Source organism: Perca flavescens, chromosome 23, assembly GCF_004354835.1.
Source record: "Perca flavescens isolate YP-PL-M2 chromosome 23, PFLA_1.0, whole genome shotgun sequence".
In the NCBI taxonomy this organism is placed as follows: Eukaryota; Metazoa; Chordata; class Actinopteri; order Perciformes; family Percidae; genus Perca; species Perca flavescens.
The window spans coordinates 6,346,315-6,363,863 of record NC_041353.1 but is presented as its reverse complement, the minus strand read 5'-3'; the positions used below and the strand labels follow the sequence as shown (position 1 = coordinate 6,363,863).

The window sequence follows — 17,549 nt, the reverse complement described above, 5'->3', positions numbered from 1 at the left end:
CAATGGATTGAACTTTTAAAACAACCCTGTGAGGTCTCTTTTGATATAACCTGTTGTAAACTAAATTGACATGTAAAATAGGAACTGCTCGCCCCAAAGTATTTCTGGGGACACCGAAGCATTTGAAAGACTCCATTGTAGCCATTGTAGAAGTCTGAAGCCTTTTAAACTGCAGTGAATACTAACTTTATGAACAACATGCAGGGAATTTGGTTGGAAATCCTGTTTTTAGCTACTAATACTCAGTATTACTCAGCCTTTTTTTACGAGTCATTTCTTACATTTCATAGGGCTTTTGTCATTTTTCTTTTTGTCTTTTTCTCTCAAATTAAAACCTGACCGGTAAAAGTTTTATTTGAAAATAGAGGTGTTAAACAAGGAGGCAGCATCTTTTGCAGTATAAGTTTAAGGTCCACTTACTAGATTTCTTCCAAAGCTTCCAGCGACAATTTGTGGCTGTAAGCTTTAGAAGATATCTAATAAAATGCTGCAATACGGCAGTCAAACCCGTAACTTATGGTGCGTTTTTTTTGTCCACCGAAGTCGATCTACGAGTTGTTTTTCGGAGTTACGAACCAGAAGTTGCAAAAAGAACGCCCCCAAGGTCGTATATACGACTCATCAAGTCGTCTGAAATCAGAGGACCCCGAGTTCATTTCTCATTTTTCGACACTGAAGTGACGTCACACTCGAGCTACTAGTCGCGATTACAAGACAAAAAGAACGCACCATTACTACTTGTGAACTGGTACCAGATGGTTGTACTCCCAGTTACAGTTTTTGACGTCACACACACATAAACAATAATGGCGACCCCTGTTGATGCTGTACAGACGCCGGTGATTAACGGTGAGAAATAGAAATAAATAGACAATGTAAAGTAATTCCGCACATTGTAATCCAAACAATACACATACGATTGTGTACTGCTACAGGTTATGTTTATTAAATGAAGCCAAAAATATGTTGCAGACTAGAAATCGCTAGTATCAGCTAGCGCTAGCTTAACGTCAACGTTAGGTAGCCGCTAACTTTGTCGTTACTTTGCCTGGAACACTACCAAGTCGTGAGTTGTGACTTGAAGTCGCAACTTACGGGCTAAAAATTGTGTCTGGAACGCAGCAAAAGTACGGGATTGTTCCCATTTTTTGAAATGGGGTTGTATGAGGTACTTATCCTTATCAAACTTTTTTGAAAAAGTTAGTAATCATAAATAAACGTAAATTTTTTCTCGATATTTAATTTACTAATTTTTCTTGTAATCAATTCGCTTCTCTTGCTTATTCGCAGTCATACGCTCTAAAATAAAAATCTAACCCTAACCCAACACATTTCTTTCAGATCAAAAATAAATTTTTAATAGATACTTTTCAGCCAATCAGAAGCCAGTTTTTTTCCCCCATGGCTGTGGTATAAATTAAGATAAATGTTTTTTTTGGCTTTGCGATGAATATCTAAACTTCTTTTCCCATTTTAATCCAAACTCACACGACAATCTTTGCTTACGGCTTTTTCTTTAACGATATGTGAGATGTTCTGCTGCACTTCTAAGTAATTCCTCGACTAAATCCACATTTCAAGCCTCTCTGATTAGATTTTCTTGTCAAAGTATGTTTTTGTCTCCTAAAATGTTCATGATGCAGGACTTCTACAATGACTACCTTTGTCTACGTCCCACACTGAGACGCTGAGACCTTCCTCTGAGTGTCTGGAGACAAAGTGTGTGAATGAGATCTGAACTGAATCTGAATCTGTGAATATTGACGCTCGGCCCGCTCTGAATGACATGCGCACACACGCTTCTTATCACTTTCTATTGAGTAGAAACTTTGTATTAAATTGTGTCTCACATCAGCGTTGGTTTATGCATGGCATTTTCTTACCTCCTTCCTTGGGATTATGTTCTGGTAATGGCATAAAAGATAGCATTATTGTTGTTTAAACTATTCAATTTATTATAGTTTTAAATTATTTCTACCAGAGTTTCCTCTTAGGTTAGACATGTGTTTCTCTTTTGCTTTTGTATTTCATATTTTTCTGCTGCCGATGATGATGATGATGATGGGATTACTTGAAGTTTGTTGTTTTATTTGATTCATTTGTTAAAAGAAGATGTGATGCTGTAGTTTTGCCTCTGACATTATTTTCTGTTTGAATGATTTGTGTGGACATACACTGCTGGACAGTTGCTAAACTGTGTGTTTCCTCTTTCTTAAGACAAAAACATTTATCTGGAAACCATTAAGAAACATTTTGAAGTCACTTTTTTCCACGAAAATGTAAACATTCAGATGCAAAGATGCCCCATAGTGCGCTGCTATAATGTTTTTTTTATCTTTTGCATCATATGTGCACACTAACTCCAAAGCACAACCCAGGATGATCTCAAAACAAATATCTATTCAAGTAATGACAATAATACATCAAATATCTCAAATATATCAACAAGACCAAGAATCTACAGCCATGCCTGCAGCTCTGTGATGCTCTACTTTGTGCTAAATGCCAACGTTGAAACAGGAATGTTGGGAATTTTGTCATAAATAACAGTTTTACAAAGAATAATTTTGACCTTATGCTTGCGCTTTAAAAAAAAACAGGACATGAATGTCTAAACCAAGTTTTATTGCAATCCATCCAATAGTTATTGAGAAATGTCACTCCTTATCCGCTGGAGGATAAGTCGGTAGGATTCATCATCTGGGGATCATGAATGTTTGTACAAAATGTTATGGCAATCCATCAAATAGTTATTGAGATCATTTAGTCTGGACCAAAGTGGTGGATGATATTAAACATGACAAAAAAGCATTAAAAACATACAGTACACTAACACGTATGTTATCATTTAGACAGCTAATTCCAGGAAGCTACACTATATACACACATTTACAAGAAATGATTTAACTCCGAAGTCAGTTCTTAAGTTTTGAATGAAATAGAGAGGAATCTGTATTTCCAAATAACTCAGTGTTTGTTTTACTTCAGTTTTAACTTTAGGGGGAAGTTGATATAGAAACACTTTGCTTATTAAAAAAAAACTTCTGAACAGCTATTTTTAATTCCATCACACTGATTTAACGTTTTACGTGGACATTGGCACTATGTACAACCTGCTAGTTATACAAAAGTTACACAAATATGTAGAATTGATAATTGAGACTCTTTTCTCTTTTAAAAAGCACTGTGTCATAGAAAGAATAAAGAAGGTCAAATGTACGGTAGAGTATAAACTGAAACCTTAAAAAAAAACATGCTATTGCATTATGTTGATTTTAAATATGTTTCTGGTCCTGTTAGGATTGCTCATAGGTTTGGAGCCTTGAACATGCACATCAGCACAGATTACTATTCAAGTACTTAGAAGCCACTGGGGTTCTTCTAGTATACAACTAATTTCCGTAAATCATTACCAGTCTATATTACAGGCTGTGTTAAGTAATGTTAGTAATCCTATAATCGAAAAGTTACTATAATATTTTTTTAAAAGGTCACATATGAGACTCTACTGCCACTAGAAACAGTTTAATCACTTTGGATTCAACATTGAGGGGGTGGGGTTGAGATCTCTGAGAATTTTTCTGCAACAATTTGTACCTTTTCTGCATGAATTGATGGTGCAAATGTTTCAATTTATGTGAAGGAAATTATAATAGGTTTTTGGAGTGGGTTGCACTGACCAGTTTTGATTATTGGGGGGGGTTAACACCCTCCCATCCCCCCTGTAAATTATGCCTATGTGTGCTACAGAAATGCATTCCTTGTCATAAACTTCAGCCTTCCGAATATAAACAAGGATGAGCTTGCATTACCAGCATACTGAAACATGTATCAACATGCTAGTTTTTCTATCTTTATAAGTAAACCGGAAATGAACTGTAACCCATATAACTGTGTTAAAAACACCCTGAACATTACACAAGTCTGAGAGCTTTCTTGGGTGGCTGTAAAATCAAATAGAAGCTCGCTGAGTCACGGCTGGTAATTTCCTTGCTGGGCAATCATACCTGTGGTAGGCCAAAATAATCACATCACATCTCCACTCAATCTTCCTCTGCAGACTGAACTGTAAGATGTTCAAATGTCCATTTTTCTGAGCGCTGAGTTCTTGTCCATGTTGAATAAAGAAAACTTGAGATTCAAAGGTAATTATTGAGCACAGAAACAACATTTCATAATATGACCTAAAAGCTCCAGAACAGCTAATAAATAAACCTGGTGGTGAGATAATTTCTAAGATGAACTTTCAATCTCAACATACTTTTTTTTGTTGTTGCTGTGAGTCTATCTGTCAAACATAGCTTCAACTTTCAGACCAGTTTATAAACCGTTGAAACAGGCTAAATCGGTGTGGAAACTTTGAAAATTAATAATTACGCATATGAAATGCATCTAAAACTGGAGCCGAACAGATCAGATGACTTATTTCAGTATTTAGATTAAAATACAAGTTTACAGGTTGTATGGAAGCTGATTTCTGCCAGTAAAATAAAAGAGAAATAGATCTAAAAGTTAGTTATGATAAATATAATAACATAATAATATAATAACTTTGTTTTATAATTTAGATTTTATTAGCCTTATAATTTAGAATTTGTGTCTCATAACTTTGACTTTACATCTTATAATTTCGACATATTGTCTCAGTGTTTGTCTCAATTAAGACTTTGTTGTATAATTAAGACTTGTCATACTATAATTTCTTTTTGTTTTATAATTTTGACTTGTTTATAGGTTTGACTTAGGAAATCAAAATGTTCACGTATACCAAGTGCATTTTGTTTTATCATAACTCACTTTTCATCTTTTAAAAAAAAAAGAATTAATGGGGAAATGGGCTTCCATAGGGTTTACTATATCAGTGGTTCCCGAGCTTTTTTTTTTTTTTTAAACTTGTGACGCTCATAACTTTCAGAAGTCTGAGGAGAGTAAGTTATTCACATGAATAAAAGTTGATGAAAATCCTACATTTGGAAGACCAACCAAAAATATCAAACTCAAATCTGTTTCTTTTATTTTATAACGGCCAAAGGTTTAACGTGACTGTTGAGTCAGCAGGTCGGTGAGTCATGTTAACATTACTGCTGTGTGGACATGTTTGTTGAGTCAAACATTGCACCAATGTGTAATGTCAGTAAATAGATGATTTGGATCACTTTCTGGAAAACAAATGAGAAAATGGCTTCCCATTTGTCTTCAAAACAAGTGCAGGTTCAGTTTTTAATTGTTTGTAAAGATTTCAGGCAATGAAGACGCTGTAGATTTCATTTTCAGGAGCCCAACAGTCATTAATAGTCATTACCTTACTTGGTTAAATGTCAGTAAAAATCTAAACTTCCTCCTTCTTTGGTTGATTCTCTTTTCAAAACGTTAGTGCCAAAACATTAAGTATTTTGACGTTAAACAAGGTTATTATATCACTGACACGACACTCAAAACAAAAGTTGAGATGTAGTTTTTTGTGTTTTAACCAAAACAAAAAGGTTCTGGAAGTTTCTGTCACAGCAGAAAATCCCCTACCTTTTAACGTTGTGATGGACTTTTAAAATGTTTAAGAGAAGAACATGTGTATATACATTTGAAAGGCATAATGACAAAGCATGCCAGATTGTACAGGTGTAATGTAATTTGAGTAATCTTATCATTTTAGAATAAATAAAGTTGAAACACCTTTTCCATTTGCTGTGTCACTGTGTCAGTTTCACTTTCAGTTTTCAAAAAAACAAGCACAGCTTACAATGATTTGACCATAGGATTTGACACTAGCTTCCGTCTTTGCGTCATGTGATTACCAAGACGTCGTGTGACGTGTGGGGACTTTAAATTCAGCCAACTGGTCTTCTTCGTGTTAATTCACTCGTACAGTAAACGTTGGTCGTAACACTTGGGTGAATATTTTAATGTACTTTTTAATCGTTTGGACCGTGAGTATTCATGTTTTTATTTTTTCAAATCATGTACACACATGAAGTAAAACTAGGGTGAAGTGTTTTTGGTAGGCTAGCTAGCTACTTTTTGCAGTTTAGTTTTGTTACCGAGGCTTTTTCTAACGTTACTGACAGGGAGCTAGATAACAGGTAACTTAGCATTAAGGATACTATTCCCTAACAGTTAGCTATATAGCTAACGCTAGCGCTGTTAAACAAGCTAATTATGATACTTGAAAAGTGTACTTTCACGTATGTTGACCTGTTACAGTTTTAAGTCGTAACATCAACTTTTTTAGCTTTGTAAGTTAGTGGCTTTAAACAAGTTTTAAAACTCGTATAGCTAAATCATGTCGTCGTCAAAAACATGTCGTCTAACCGTTAATTAACGTATTGTTAAATTACTGGCTATATTTGATTGCGTGTTCGCGGAAACAACAGGTTGTTATAAAGCTTAAAGTTAGTGATAACATGCCTCCACATGATCCGAGTTACTTTAGTGTAATTCAGTGTAGCCACCGCCAGAGGCTGTTAAACAGTGACAGACACAAATGTACTTAAACTGACGATATCTATCTATCTATCTATCTATCTATCTATCTATCTATCTATCTATCTATCTATCTATCTATCTATCTATCTATCTATCTATCTATCTATCAATTAAAAATGTGTAGACTACGTAAACTATATGTATATATACTGTATCAAAGGAATTTCCCCAGTGTGGGATTAATAATTAATAGTCTCTTATCTTAAACGTGTGTATTCTACAATTATAAGATAGGCTTTATTAATCCCACAGTGGGGAAATTCCTGTGCTACAGCAGCTCAAAAGAAAATGTATACACATCAGAATAACACAAATGCATATTAAGTAGACATAGGAGAAAGAAATATACATGAAGTATAGGGAATGGAAAAATAGAATATAATTAGTTATAATAATAATAATAATAATAATAATAATAATAATAATAATAATAATAATAAAAACCGTATTTACATTACCCATATTGGGGTGTGTAGGCAGTACAACATAACAACAATAAATCAGAAGCAATACATGAATCAACAGAAAGTGAATTGGCAACTGTTGTGATAATTGATTTATCTGGCAAAAATTCACTGGTTCCTGCTTCTCAAATGTGAGGATTTGCTGATTTTCAATTCTTTATATTATTGTAAAAATGAGTATTTCTGGGCTTTTGATTGTGTAATTGTTCATCATGATCAATTAGGCATTTTCACAATGTTCTTACATTTTATAGACCAACTAATCAATTGATTAATCAATAATGAAAATAAGCATTCATTTCAGTGCTAAATATAACCCAAACATACTTTAAATACCACAAAAATTGGCTAATTGTTTATAATAATTCAAATAACATCCAGAAGTAATGGTTTACTCTGACTTTTCTTACAGAATAATAAAAAAAGTTTAAAAAAAAATGAATATAGGAGCAACAAAATATGGCAAGAACACATTTATGATTAAAACCTATTCAGCTGCAAATGAATGATTTTAAGTTTACTGTCTTAATATTCTCAGTATGATTTATTTATTAATTTTTTTTTAATCAACAGTAAACCAACATGGCAAACGGGCACGTGGAAATCCACGACCCCTTCTCCAACCATAACAGCCCAAAATCTACCTCAGACACAGACAGCATGGAGGACACGGTGGAGTACAGGCTCCTTATGGCCTACGCATCGAGGAGACGGATGGAAAATAAGGTATCCACACAGGACGTACCGACTTCACTAAGAGGTGGCACAGATGAAAACGGATCCTCGCCTCAGATGCCGGCCGTGACTGAAAAAGAGGGGAAAAAGAGGAAGAAGAAGAGGAAGAAGGGATGGAAACTCCTGCCAAACCTTTTTAGCTGTATCAAACCTCAGACCGGTGCTGAAGAACCGCCCCAAGAGACTGTGAATCAGCATGATGTTGACGACCGATGTGGTGATATGGTTTTAATTTGTGAGTAGACACAGCCTCAGATTCCCCCTCCATATTTAGATCTCCTGTATAGTAAGGGGCTGAAACACACAATTATTTTCATTATCAATTCATCTGAACCATTGTTCTGTCTACACAATGGTGTAAAATGTCCTTTTTATAATGACTCTGGAAGTCACTATAACGTTGTGAGCTCTGGAGGTTGGAGAGGACTAAGGACAATAGTTAATATATTATGTTTGGGATATTTGTTGTAATCTAGTATAAGAAAGGTTAAAAGTTTTACCAAAAAGCGTGATCCACATCAGGATTCAAGATTCAACTATTCTTTAATTTGGAGGTTTGTTTGTGAATCTCTTGCATGACACATTTTCCATCACCTCCCAGTTAGTCACAAAACAGCTAAATCTTGTTTTTTGTAGTTTTACTACTAGCAGCCTGTCAGGCCTCGTGGGTTTTCACTGTGACGTAACAGATTAATTGGGGGATTTTTTTTCAGGATGATATTTTTATTCTTTAGGAATCCCCGTCTAAGATACAGGCTTGGAGTTGTTGCTGTTAACACACGTCCGTGCGTGTGTGCTCGTATTCTTTTAACTATTTATTTGCATTTTTTCTTTTAGCTGAAGTAGAAGAAGAGGATGAGCTGAAAGACTTAGCAGGCAAGCTAACAAATATCGCTGATGAAATCCCATTCATTCCTCCAGATTTAGAGACTGACTCGCCCACAGGTGAGTTTTGGTTTCCTTCCTACAAAATAAACGGCTAACGAACATATATCAGGCCTTATGCAAGAACTTTAAAAAAATAAATATTCTTCTCCTGAACCTGGTTTCAACTCGATTAATTCCTCCAAATTACTATATACGTACAGCTACCTGTTCTACTCTTTGTGGCCATGTTTAATTGGCAAAAATGTTACCCGAGAGTGAAGAGAATACAAGTTTTTTACGCTGCAAATTTAGCAATGTCGGTGATGTTGTCACTATTACTTCAGCTGTTAAAGCTGCTTCAGCGCAGTACTGAAACAGAAGGAAAGAAGGAATGGCTATACATGAACTTGGGTTTAAAAGGCCACCTGTTCATACCTGTTTTTTTCTTGTGTTCTGTCGTGTACAGTTGATGTGAATGTGGAGAAAACCATTGGCCTGCTGCTGAGGGAGAGTGGAGACAGACTGAACGAGAAGGTAAGAAACAACGTCTCCCTCTGACGTGAAAACCTACATAAATATCGAAAATTTCCTTCAGCCTTGCAGATCTTGTAGGAAACTCTTTCTTGGCAAAGGTTTGGAAGTTGTATATGTTTATTATCGGTTTATATGGCATCATATTGTTTCTGGCACCAATCTTCCACCATATCTGGCAGGTGTAGAGTTCACAAATGGATGTCTTTTTGCAGCTGATAAACCTTTTGAAACACATTTATCAGCTACTGGATGTTGAGAAACTGCAGTAAAATAGGTTTATCTGTGTTTTAAGCCCCCAATGTCTCGGAGGTTTAGGAAATAGTTATGGTTATGGTTAGTTAGTGCCTTGAAGTCAATGGTTGCAGCGCTGCCTGGAAGGAGACGTTGGGGGCTTAAATCACGATTGAGCATAAAATAGAGCCACATTTCTGCTCTATTTACCCAAGGCATTTTCACTATCGAGCACATTTAAACATATATTTGAGTGTGTGAAATGGTGCAAGTTAATTCCTCAGTATTGATCAAATCTTATTGCCAAAAAAAAACACTAAACAGAAACGGTCTATTTTTCTCCACCAGGAGCTGAAAGATGCTGGTATAGCCACAGAGCTTTTTTGGAACTACAGTTTCTTTAAGATGCTAATGACGACCCTTCTCACGAGGATGGGCCTCCAGTCCCCCAACCCCGACTCTCCGGGCCCGAAAGCATCTCCCAAAACTCAGATCTCTGTGACCTGTGAGGTAGGAACAACCTTCTGGTGTTTTTATTGAAAAAATGTAAAAAAAAGGTAAAGAGGATGAGGAACTGACTAATTGTTGAACATGTGTCTTTTTCCCGGCAGGTCACCAGTCGTCTATCGGCGTTGAGCACGCTGCCCAGCAACCGACTGCTTGACCACGGAGCCAGATATCTGCAAAATTATTATTCATCCTGGGTACAGCAGCAGGGTGGATATGTACGTAACACGCACACACAACACACACACACACACACACACACACACAATATCTTCTTGGAACAATTAATTTGACCCTTAAGCCTTTGTTACTAAAAACATTTGCATGGCTCGACAGGAACGGTTGCCCGGTTGTCCTTGGCAACCAGATTTAGTCCATCGCCAACCATTTCGTCGCCTCTGGTTGCCCCCCTTGGCAACCACCTGTTCAGTGTTTGTGTTTGTAAACTAAACTTACAAAACTGGAAAATCTTATTTCAAAAGAAGTCAGTATTTGATTTGGTTGTCTCCGTAAAGTTTAGACACTACGTTCGTGCGCAACACAACATTTCAGCTGTTGAGTGGCCGCGTTCCACACACGCAAGTTTAACTGTGAAAAGATACAGGCAACGCAATGTTCTGTTCGCGTTAACGCCACGTGTTAAAATCCGGTGCTAATAGGGCACCGGTGCCCGGTAACTACCAGAGGGAATAGTGACACGGATTTCGGTGCCTTATCTCGGTGCCACTTAAATACCTGCGCTGCTGTCTGATGCTCCCAAACAGACGTTAGAGGCTACAGAAGCATTGCTGCATGTCACGCTAGTTCACACTAATAACACGTTACACCTGGCAGCAGGTCACGTTAGCCTACCGCTAGCTACAGTAGTAACTGGATTCAACACGGTTAAAATGCTTTTTTTTTTTTATTTCACTGGAGAGGATTCCAAAAGGACGAACAGTCTGCTGCTAAAGCTATGAGGTGTGTGTGTGTGTGTGTGTGTGTGTGTGTGTGTGTGTGTGTGTGTGTGTGTGTGTGTGTGTGTGTGTGTGTGTGTGTGTGTGTGTGTGTGTGTGTGTGTGTGTGTGTGTGTGTGTGTGTGTGTGTGTGTGTGTGTGTGTGTGTGTGTGTGTGTGTGTGTGTGTGTGTGTGTGTGTGTGTGTGTGTGTGTGTGTGTGTGTGTGTTCTGACCGCGGTGGGAATCTGTAGCAGGAGAAGTTGACCCTCTCCTTGATTTCATGTTTATTGAGAAGGAGAACCAGGAAATGAGTCGGGGGCGGATGCAACGCCACCAAGCCGCGGCCCGAGTGACGTGCGTCACTGCGACGTGTAGTTACATTTTTCGAGAGGTGCCCGTCAGGCTACGGCGTAGACGCAGAGGGGTCGATTTTACGCACGACTATAAAATGGCCTTCAGACACAAACTAGCACTACGGTCACTGCTGTTGTCGGAAAAACAACACAAACGGGACAAACTGTTGCGTTTACTTTAAAACTGGTAAACCTTGTGGTGCGTTCAAAGTTGTTGTAAAGTACCCTTTTCTCAGTCGTTTTTTTTCTTTAACCGCAATTTACTGGTGAAAGAAGTCATTATTGTTAAAAGTTATTGATATTACATTTTTTATGATTTTAAATTCCACCCTTTTTTTGCGCTGATCCGAAAATCGATCCGATCCGTGATTCAAAACGTTGATCCGAGCCGTGAGTTTTGTGATCCATTGCATCCCTATTTGAGAGGGATGGGAAATTATATTGCAATCAGTTATCTCATTGGTCCATTGTACATAAGAAATGAATCGCTCCAAATATGGACAGTTTAAAACATGGCAACCGTATGAATATGAATATATCTTCTTCTCTTTTATAGGAGGAAGCCTTTTACAGTGACGATGAGGACGACATCTAGTGAACAGTATGTTCTCTTGAAGGCTTTAACTTTTGCACAAGGAACAAACTAAGACTCAGGACACACATTTTGTACTTCACTTCAGTTTACATGCACATAAAACCCCGACCTGACAAGCATTAATATACCTGCAGCTGCTGCATGTGCATTATCGTGTTAATCTGGGTTTTCTTTTCATAAATAAGTATATTGGTCTGGTCTTTCTTCTGTGTCAATTTCTTGTAAGTCTTAGAAGGAACCAAAGATGAAACTATTTTAATGTCATTGATAACTACTGTTTGATGTGATAGAAGTGTAAAATAATAGTTCTGTTTTCTCAGGGAGATGTAGGGTACATGTAGCACTTTTTTTTTGGTTTGGTGGACAAAAAATATTTTTCATAAGACTAATTAGATATTTTTCAGCACTTGCACTTTTTCAAGAAAATTAATTACATTTTTTTGGAGATTCTGAGTGGTGCGAGAAGTTGCTTATCTGTAATTGTCGCTGGTGTTTTCTGCATTTCAGGGTTTTTAAAATTGTTAAAAGGTGCCAAAGAAATCTTGTGTGTGCTGTCTGGATTTGTTAATGTTGCTGCACATAAATGATTACATGACTAAAAAAAAACGATTTGTAATTTCATCTCCGTTTATATGAAGTGGTCCTTACTTATGTTTCCAAGAAAAATAAGGCCATTTTATATCACAATATATGAATGCATTATGTCACAAGAAATGTTATGTTGTAACTGTTAATATGACACATTTAAGTATGTGGCTGTAAGGTTAAATCTTGGCTATGTACAGGGGGGCTAATATAAGTAACTGAATTTTTTAAAATGGCTTCCTATGTAGGCTGGATGTATTAAATGACCTAAAGGTTGTTACTTTATTATTTTGTGCACATCCCTCTTCCAGAGACTTGATTTTGCTGAATAAAACATGTTTTAGTAAAAACGGCACCGCCTTGTGGTCAATTAAGGAACTGTACATTGTACAGACAGCAGTAGTAAACCCCAGTCAAATATTTGATCATTTAATAGCTTATTTCCATTTTTAAATACTTCCCCAAGCGACACATTCTTATATTAATTCTGCATATAAATAGAGGCCGTAACAGCACTTTGCTTCTATGAAATACCTAAGGTTTACTGTTCAAGGGAAGTTATTTATTGGGTAAGCAGCATGCCACACCAAAATAAATGTCAATCTTAATCATATGTGGCTGGGTTTAAACTAATAAGTGCAATTCATGCCGAATTAAGGAAATCCCCATACATTTAGCGAGTTGATTAAATCGAGTTGCAAAGTGATTATGATTCCTGAAAACAAATAGCCAAATCTTTAAATTGGCATTTTTTAAATGGAGTCTGGCGTGTACTTTTTTTTTCTGCAACGTGCTGCGCAGCATGCTGTGCCGTTTGATGTTTCAGTGAAATGAGATGTCACCCAACCCGTTCCCCTGCACACCTTGGCCTGGCTCAACCGGCTCACCGACAACAAACGCGGGCGCCAAGAGGACACGGCTCATCGGTCGGTGTCATCAATGACGTCTCACCTGTAGCTCAGTCAGTGGTTTAATACACCTCCACCGACTTGTAACGCAGCGAAGTATGAGGAGTGTGCGTAATGTTTAACGTCGTTCACCAGGGTAGGAAATACGTGCCCACGCGCTCTTCGGTCACGGATGACTTTCCATTAAACGTGCGGACTGTTCATATCAATCAATACCCCGGTACGCAGAGCGAGGCACCGAAGGCTACTTGGCCGCCGCCGGGTGCTAAGATGCGGATCTCTAAGCCCAACAAGGGCGCGGTGGTTGTGAGAGCTGTCCGGCGGAACCAGTCCCCTCAACCGGCCGGTCTGGAGGCGGCTTGGAGTGAGAGAGGGCACTCTGGGGTGAAGCCATCGGAGAGTTCACCCAGCCGTGAGGGGAGAAACGGCGAGCCAGGAGCCGGCAGGAACGGGATGGAGGGTCACGGTGGAGGGCCAGCTCGCAGCAGGAAAAAGGGGTTCAGAGCCCCCGATGTGAGGACCATCTTCTCCCCCGGAGAGAGGGACCCCAGGGTGAAAGTGGAGTCCGGGGAGGGACACAGCTTCGAGCCCAGTGGCAATGAAACCTGGTGTGATGTTTGTTGCAACTACATCTTCCAGCATGGTCTCACCTGTACAGGTGAGTCTGGAGGTGATGGGTGGGGGTGATGAGGAGCCCCTACAGAGGAAGACTAATACTTTGTTATTCATGATCATAAACAAATTAGGGTGTGCAGGTTCAATTTTAATGGAAATGTTATTTTTAATGGCTGTAAATGCAACATCAATAAAGTATTTTTTTAATTAATCCTTAATCAATTAGTATCCAAACCATTAAATTAGAAGTAGGTGGCACTATTTTTTAAACTAAATTTACTACTATTGACCCCATATCGGTAAACAATGTTAGAGCATAACCTGAACAGAGGGAAATTATAGCTAGCACAAAGGACCTAGAGGTTATGTTTATGTGATGAGACACACATGTTGGGTTTTTAAGAATGATTCTAATATTTCTTTAGATTACATTTAACTATTTATGGGGAAAAACTAAATAAATTACTTAAATATGAAAATAAATCTGTATTCTCCAACAAAATTAAATACCAGGCACCAGGCCACAATGAAGCAAATACAACAAATATTAAAATAACAAAAGTAAAATGACAATTAGTGGATTTTAGTGATTTCTTAAAATACCTAAAAATTTGCACAGAGTTTGGTTGGTGACCTCAGGGCTTACCTGGCAGTGAGTAAACCCACTTGATCCTTGGCTGCTTTTTTTAATTTAATAACTCACCTTATTCTCTCGCATTTAGGCCTTTATTTGGTTAATAATGGTTTCAGCTTCCTAAATGTTGAGAATGTGCTGCTTTTTCAGCCTTAATCTTATGTCCATCAAAGGCGCTATCATTAGGTAGTTTTCTTAAAAGGTTTTCTGTAAAGCAGGACCAAATATGATAACTTTATGAAAGTATATTTGGAGGTATTTGGGTTTATAGAGTCTTGTTTTGTGTTGTTTTTGTATCGACTGACCTCAAAGACTTTTAAGAAAACATAAATCATTTAAATAAGTTCTTATCAAAGTGCCATATAGACATTTTTTGTAGCACCCTCAAACATACAGTAAGACCCCATATTTGAATGCTGTGGATGACATGTAGCCTACTGTAGGCAGGGCTGTGAGACGCAGCTCAGCCGCTGGAAGGCCGACGGACCGGTTCAGGTCTAAAAGGAAACAAATGTTAACGGCTCTTCGAGTGCGACTTGGACCTCCCTCTGTATGCACTTCTGTTTGCCAAAAAATACAAAGTGGAAAAACAGGAAAAAGGCTCTCCTCCCTAATGTGTTGTAATGGAAATAAGACTCATTTTTTCAATAATATTCATTCATTATTGATGTTTCATCTTCTTCTCTTTCTCTTACTTCCTTCTTTTCTTTACCTGTCCTGTACCAGACCTCTAGCTGTAAACGTGATTTAAATATGTAAACAACAGCAAAGAAGAATCTCTGTCATACCAGAGGCCTGTACTACAAATCAAGATCAACATGTCCTGGATTTCTTTCAGTTACCCGGCTTCAGCATACCTAACAACCGCGGTCCCGCATAAGCTGTGTCACGACGCTGGTTAACAACTAGTTCAATCAATCCAATTTTCCCAATCCAGTGACGCCTGCGTTCACATAAAAGAGGCGTTTTGCACAGCACGACCAATCACAAACATCTACCAGAGCCACATATTTTACATAAGAAAAGCAAACTATGATTCTACATAAATATGAATAACACAGACAATACAGTGGATGCTTCCTAAAACAGGAAGGAAAGCCGGTGTGCCAGTTTAGCTGGTGATCATGTTAACTGGTAATATTTGCATAAAATCTATGAACATTCAACAGGGTCCTGCCTACTTTGGAAGAGCCTCGAGGGCCAGAGGTTCACATTTTCACGAAGTGTTTGCAAGTGAGACAAAATAATGGATATTGCTGAAAACATCACCAGTTTTATGTGTAATACATGTCCATTTAAAGGCCCCATGGCATGAAAATTTCACTTCATGAGTTATATATATATTTAACATTAATATGCGTTCCCCCAGCCTGCCTATGGTCCCCCAGTGGCTAGAAATGGTGATAGGTGTAAACCGAGCCCTGGGTATCCTGCTCTGCCTTTGAGAAAATGAAAGCTCAGATGGGCCAATCTGGAATCTTCTCCTTATGAGGTCATAAGGAGCAAGGTTACCTCCCCTTTCTCTGCTTTGCCCGCCCAGAGAATTTGGCCCACCCATTAGAGAGAGACATCATGGCTTTCAAACGAGCAAAGTGACAGATGGTCAAGGCAATATCACTTCCCCATCAGTCAGGCACAAGATCTGATCATAATTACACTTGTGCTTTCCATAAACTGTCGTTGCTTTAGCCTATTATTTCAGTTGCAACCCCGGCAGTGGTAAGCGATTGTGAGAGCAAATAAAAAATATAAAAACATAATTCAAACCGATGTGCGCATTGCATTGTTAGCTCGGGGTACAACAGATCCCGTTGCTCTGGACGGAGACCAGTGAAGGATATTAAAAACACTTTTCCGGTGAGCGCTAAGCGTTACTGAGCAGTCTCCAACTGAGAGAGACAACGTAAATGTGACGTGAGCAACGTGTCTGAAAGTTGTAAGTCTTCTGGTAGTTGTGCCAAGAGAAATCTCAGTCATTCCCAAACTTGCAGAGACTGAGAGCGTAGGTATATGTAAGGAGATAACATGGACACAGGCTAATTATTGCTAACTAACATGCTAGTTAACATCAGTAATTAAACCTAAACGGCTAACGTAAGTCGAAATTGCCTGTGATCTTCTCCTGTACTATACGGTAATTCTTCTACTATGTGACACAATCGTTATCCTATTTTTCCAAAAGCGTCTGCTACGGAGCCATAACGTGAGATACAAGGTAATGGAGCCTTTTATACATTGTCGTGTTTCTTTAGAAATAAACAACGGACAAATAGAGTCTTTAAACGCTTCAGATGTAAAGTTATTTGCTGTCAAAGTGACGTCAACATGAATGGCAGTCAATGGAATGCTAACGAGAGGTGATATTGTTGTAGCATCAAAATGGCGCCATAGGAGGTTCGAGTTCTGAAGCGAAGCTTACCCCCTCGGTGGTTGCCCGAGTTCCAAGCTCGGAAATCCGAGGTCAGGGGGCGTGTTTCCAACTTTGACCTCGGAAAATCCGAGTTCCGAGTACAAATGGAACACACTATAAACTACTACTACTTCATTTATCTACTGTGTTGTTTTGGGCTAAAACACACAAATACATAGAGCAACAAGTCATATAGAAAATATACACTAAGACAAGGCTGACACAGCCTTTATGCTGTTAGCTTTTTAGCCTTTTACCCTCATTATGTTTACAGACAATATTCCTGCACAATGAGCTCTGTGTTTTCAGTCAGTTTTACCAGCAGTACTGATAGACTTTGTGTGTACATATTAAGTGTGCACGCTCATTTAAAATGCAGTTGATTGCCACTTAGGAAGCTTGTTAAAAGGCCCAGCTGAATGTCAACAACCTTTGGACAAGAATAATATTTCGGATGAAAAAACAAACTTTGGAGTGCAGCATGTGGTCGCTACTGTCCTGTAGCTCTCTGCAGGGGACAGCGGGTCATTGGTTCACTTATTAACGCACATAAAACAGTCACTTATAAGTCAGTTGAGCAACAGCAGCTCAGTTATTTCTTTTAAAAATTAATTTCTCGTGCTACAAACCGGTTGAACTGACCCAGGTTACATCATGAAGATTTCATATGTTTGGTTGATTTAAAGATATACAT

At 38.2% G+C, this 17,549-nt stretch overlaps 2 protein-coding genes across 3 annotated transcripts in view; both read left to right on the top strand.

The window, feature by feature from the left end:
• The first annotated feature begins 5,789 nt into the window (after window positions 1–5,789).
• On the top strand, window positions 5,790–12,134 carry LOC114550137 (uncharacterized). 2 transcript variants are annotated; one of them, XM_028570708.1, is made up of 7 exons: window positions 5,790–5,888; window positions 7,518–7,914; window positions 8,517–8,624; window positions 9,013–9,080; window positions 9,660–9,821; window positions 9,923–10,036; window positions 11,665–12,134. In XM_028570708.1, the coding sequence occupies exons 2-7, from the start codon at window positions 7,527–7,529 to the stop codon at window positions 11,701–11,703; spliced, it is 879 nt and encodes a 292-aa protein (XP_028426509.1). In that variant the 5' UTR covers window positions 5,790–5,888; window positions 7,518–7,526; the 3' UTR covers window positions 11,704–12,134. The 2 variants fall into 2 exon arrangements, with proteins under 2 accessions (XP_028426509.1, XP_028426508.1); XM_028570707.1 differs by having other exon boundaries at window positions 5,817–5,924.
• A 1,009-nt stretch (window positions 12,135–13,143) lies between these two features.
• Window positions 13,144–17,549, top strand: part of LOC114550484 (ras association domain-containing protein 5) — an 18,860-nt gene continuing 14,454 nt past the window's right edge. Inside the window, exon 1 of the mRNA XM_028571282.1 lies at window positions 13,144–13,854. Within this exon, the coding sequence (XP_028427083.1) occupies window positions 13,311–13,854 (544 nt within the window). The 5' untranslated portion in view covers window positions 13,144–13,310. The remainder of the gene's footprint in view (window positions 13,855–17,549) is intronic.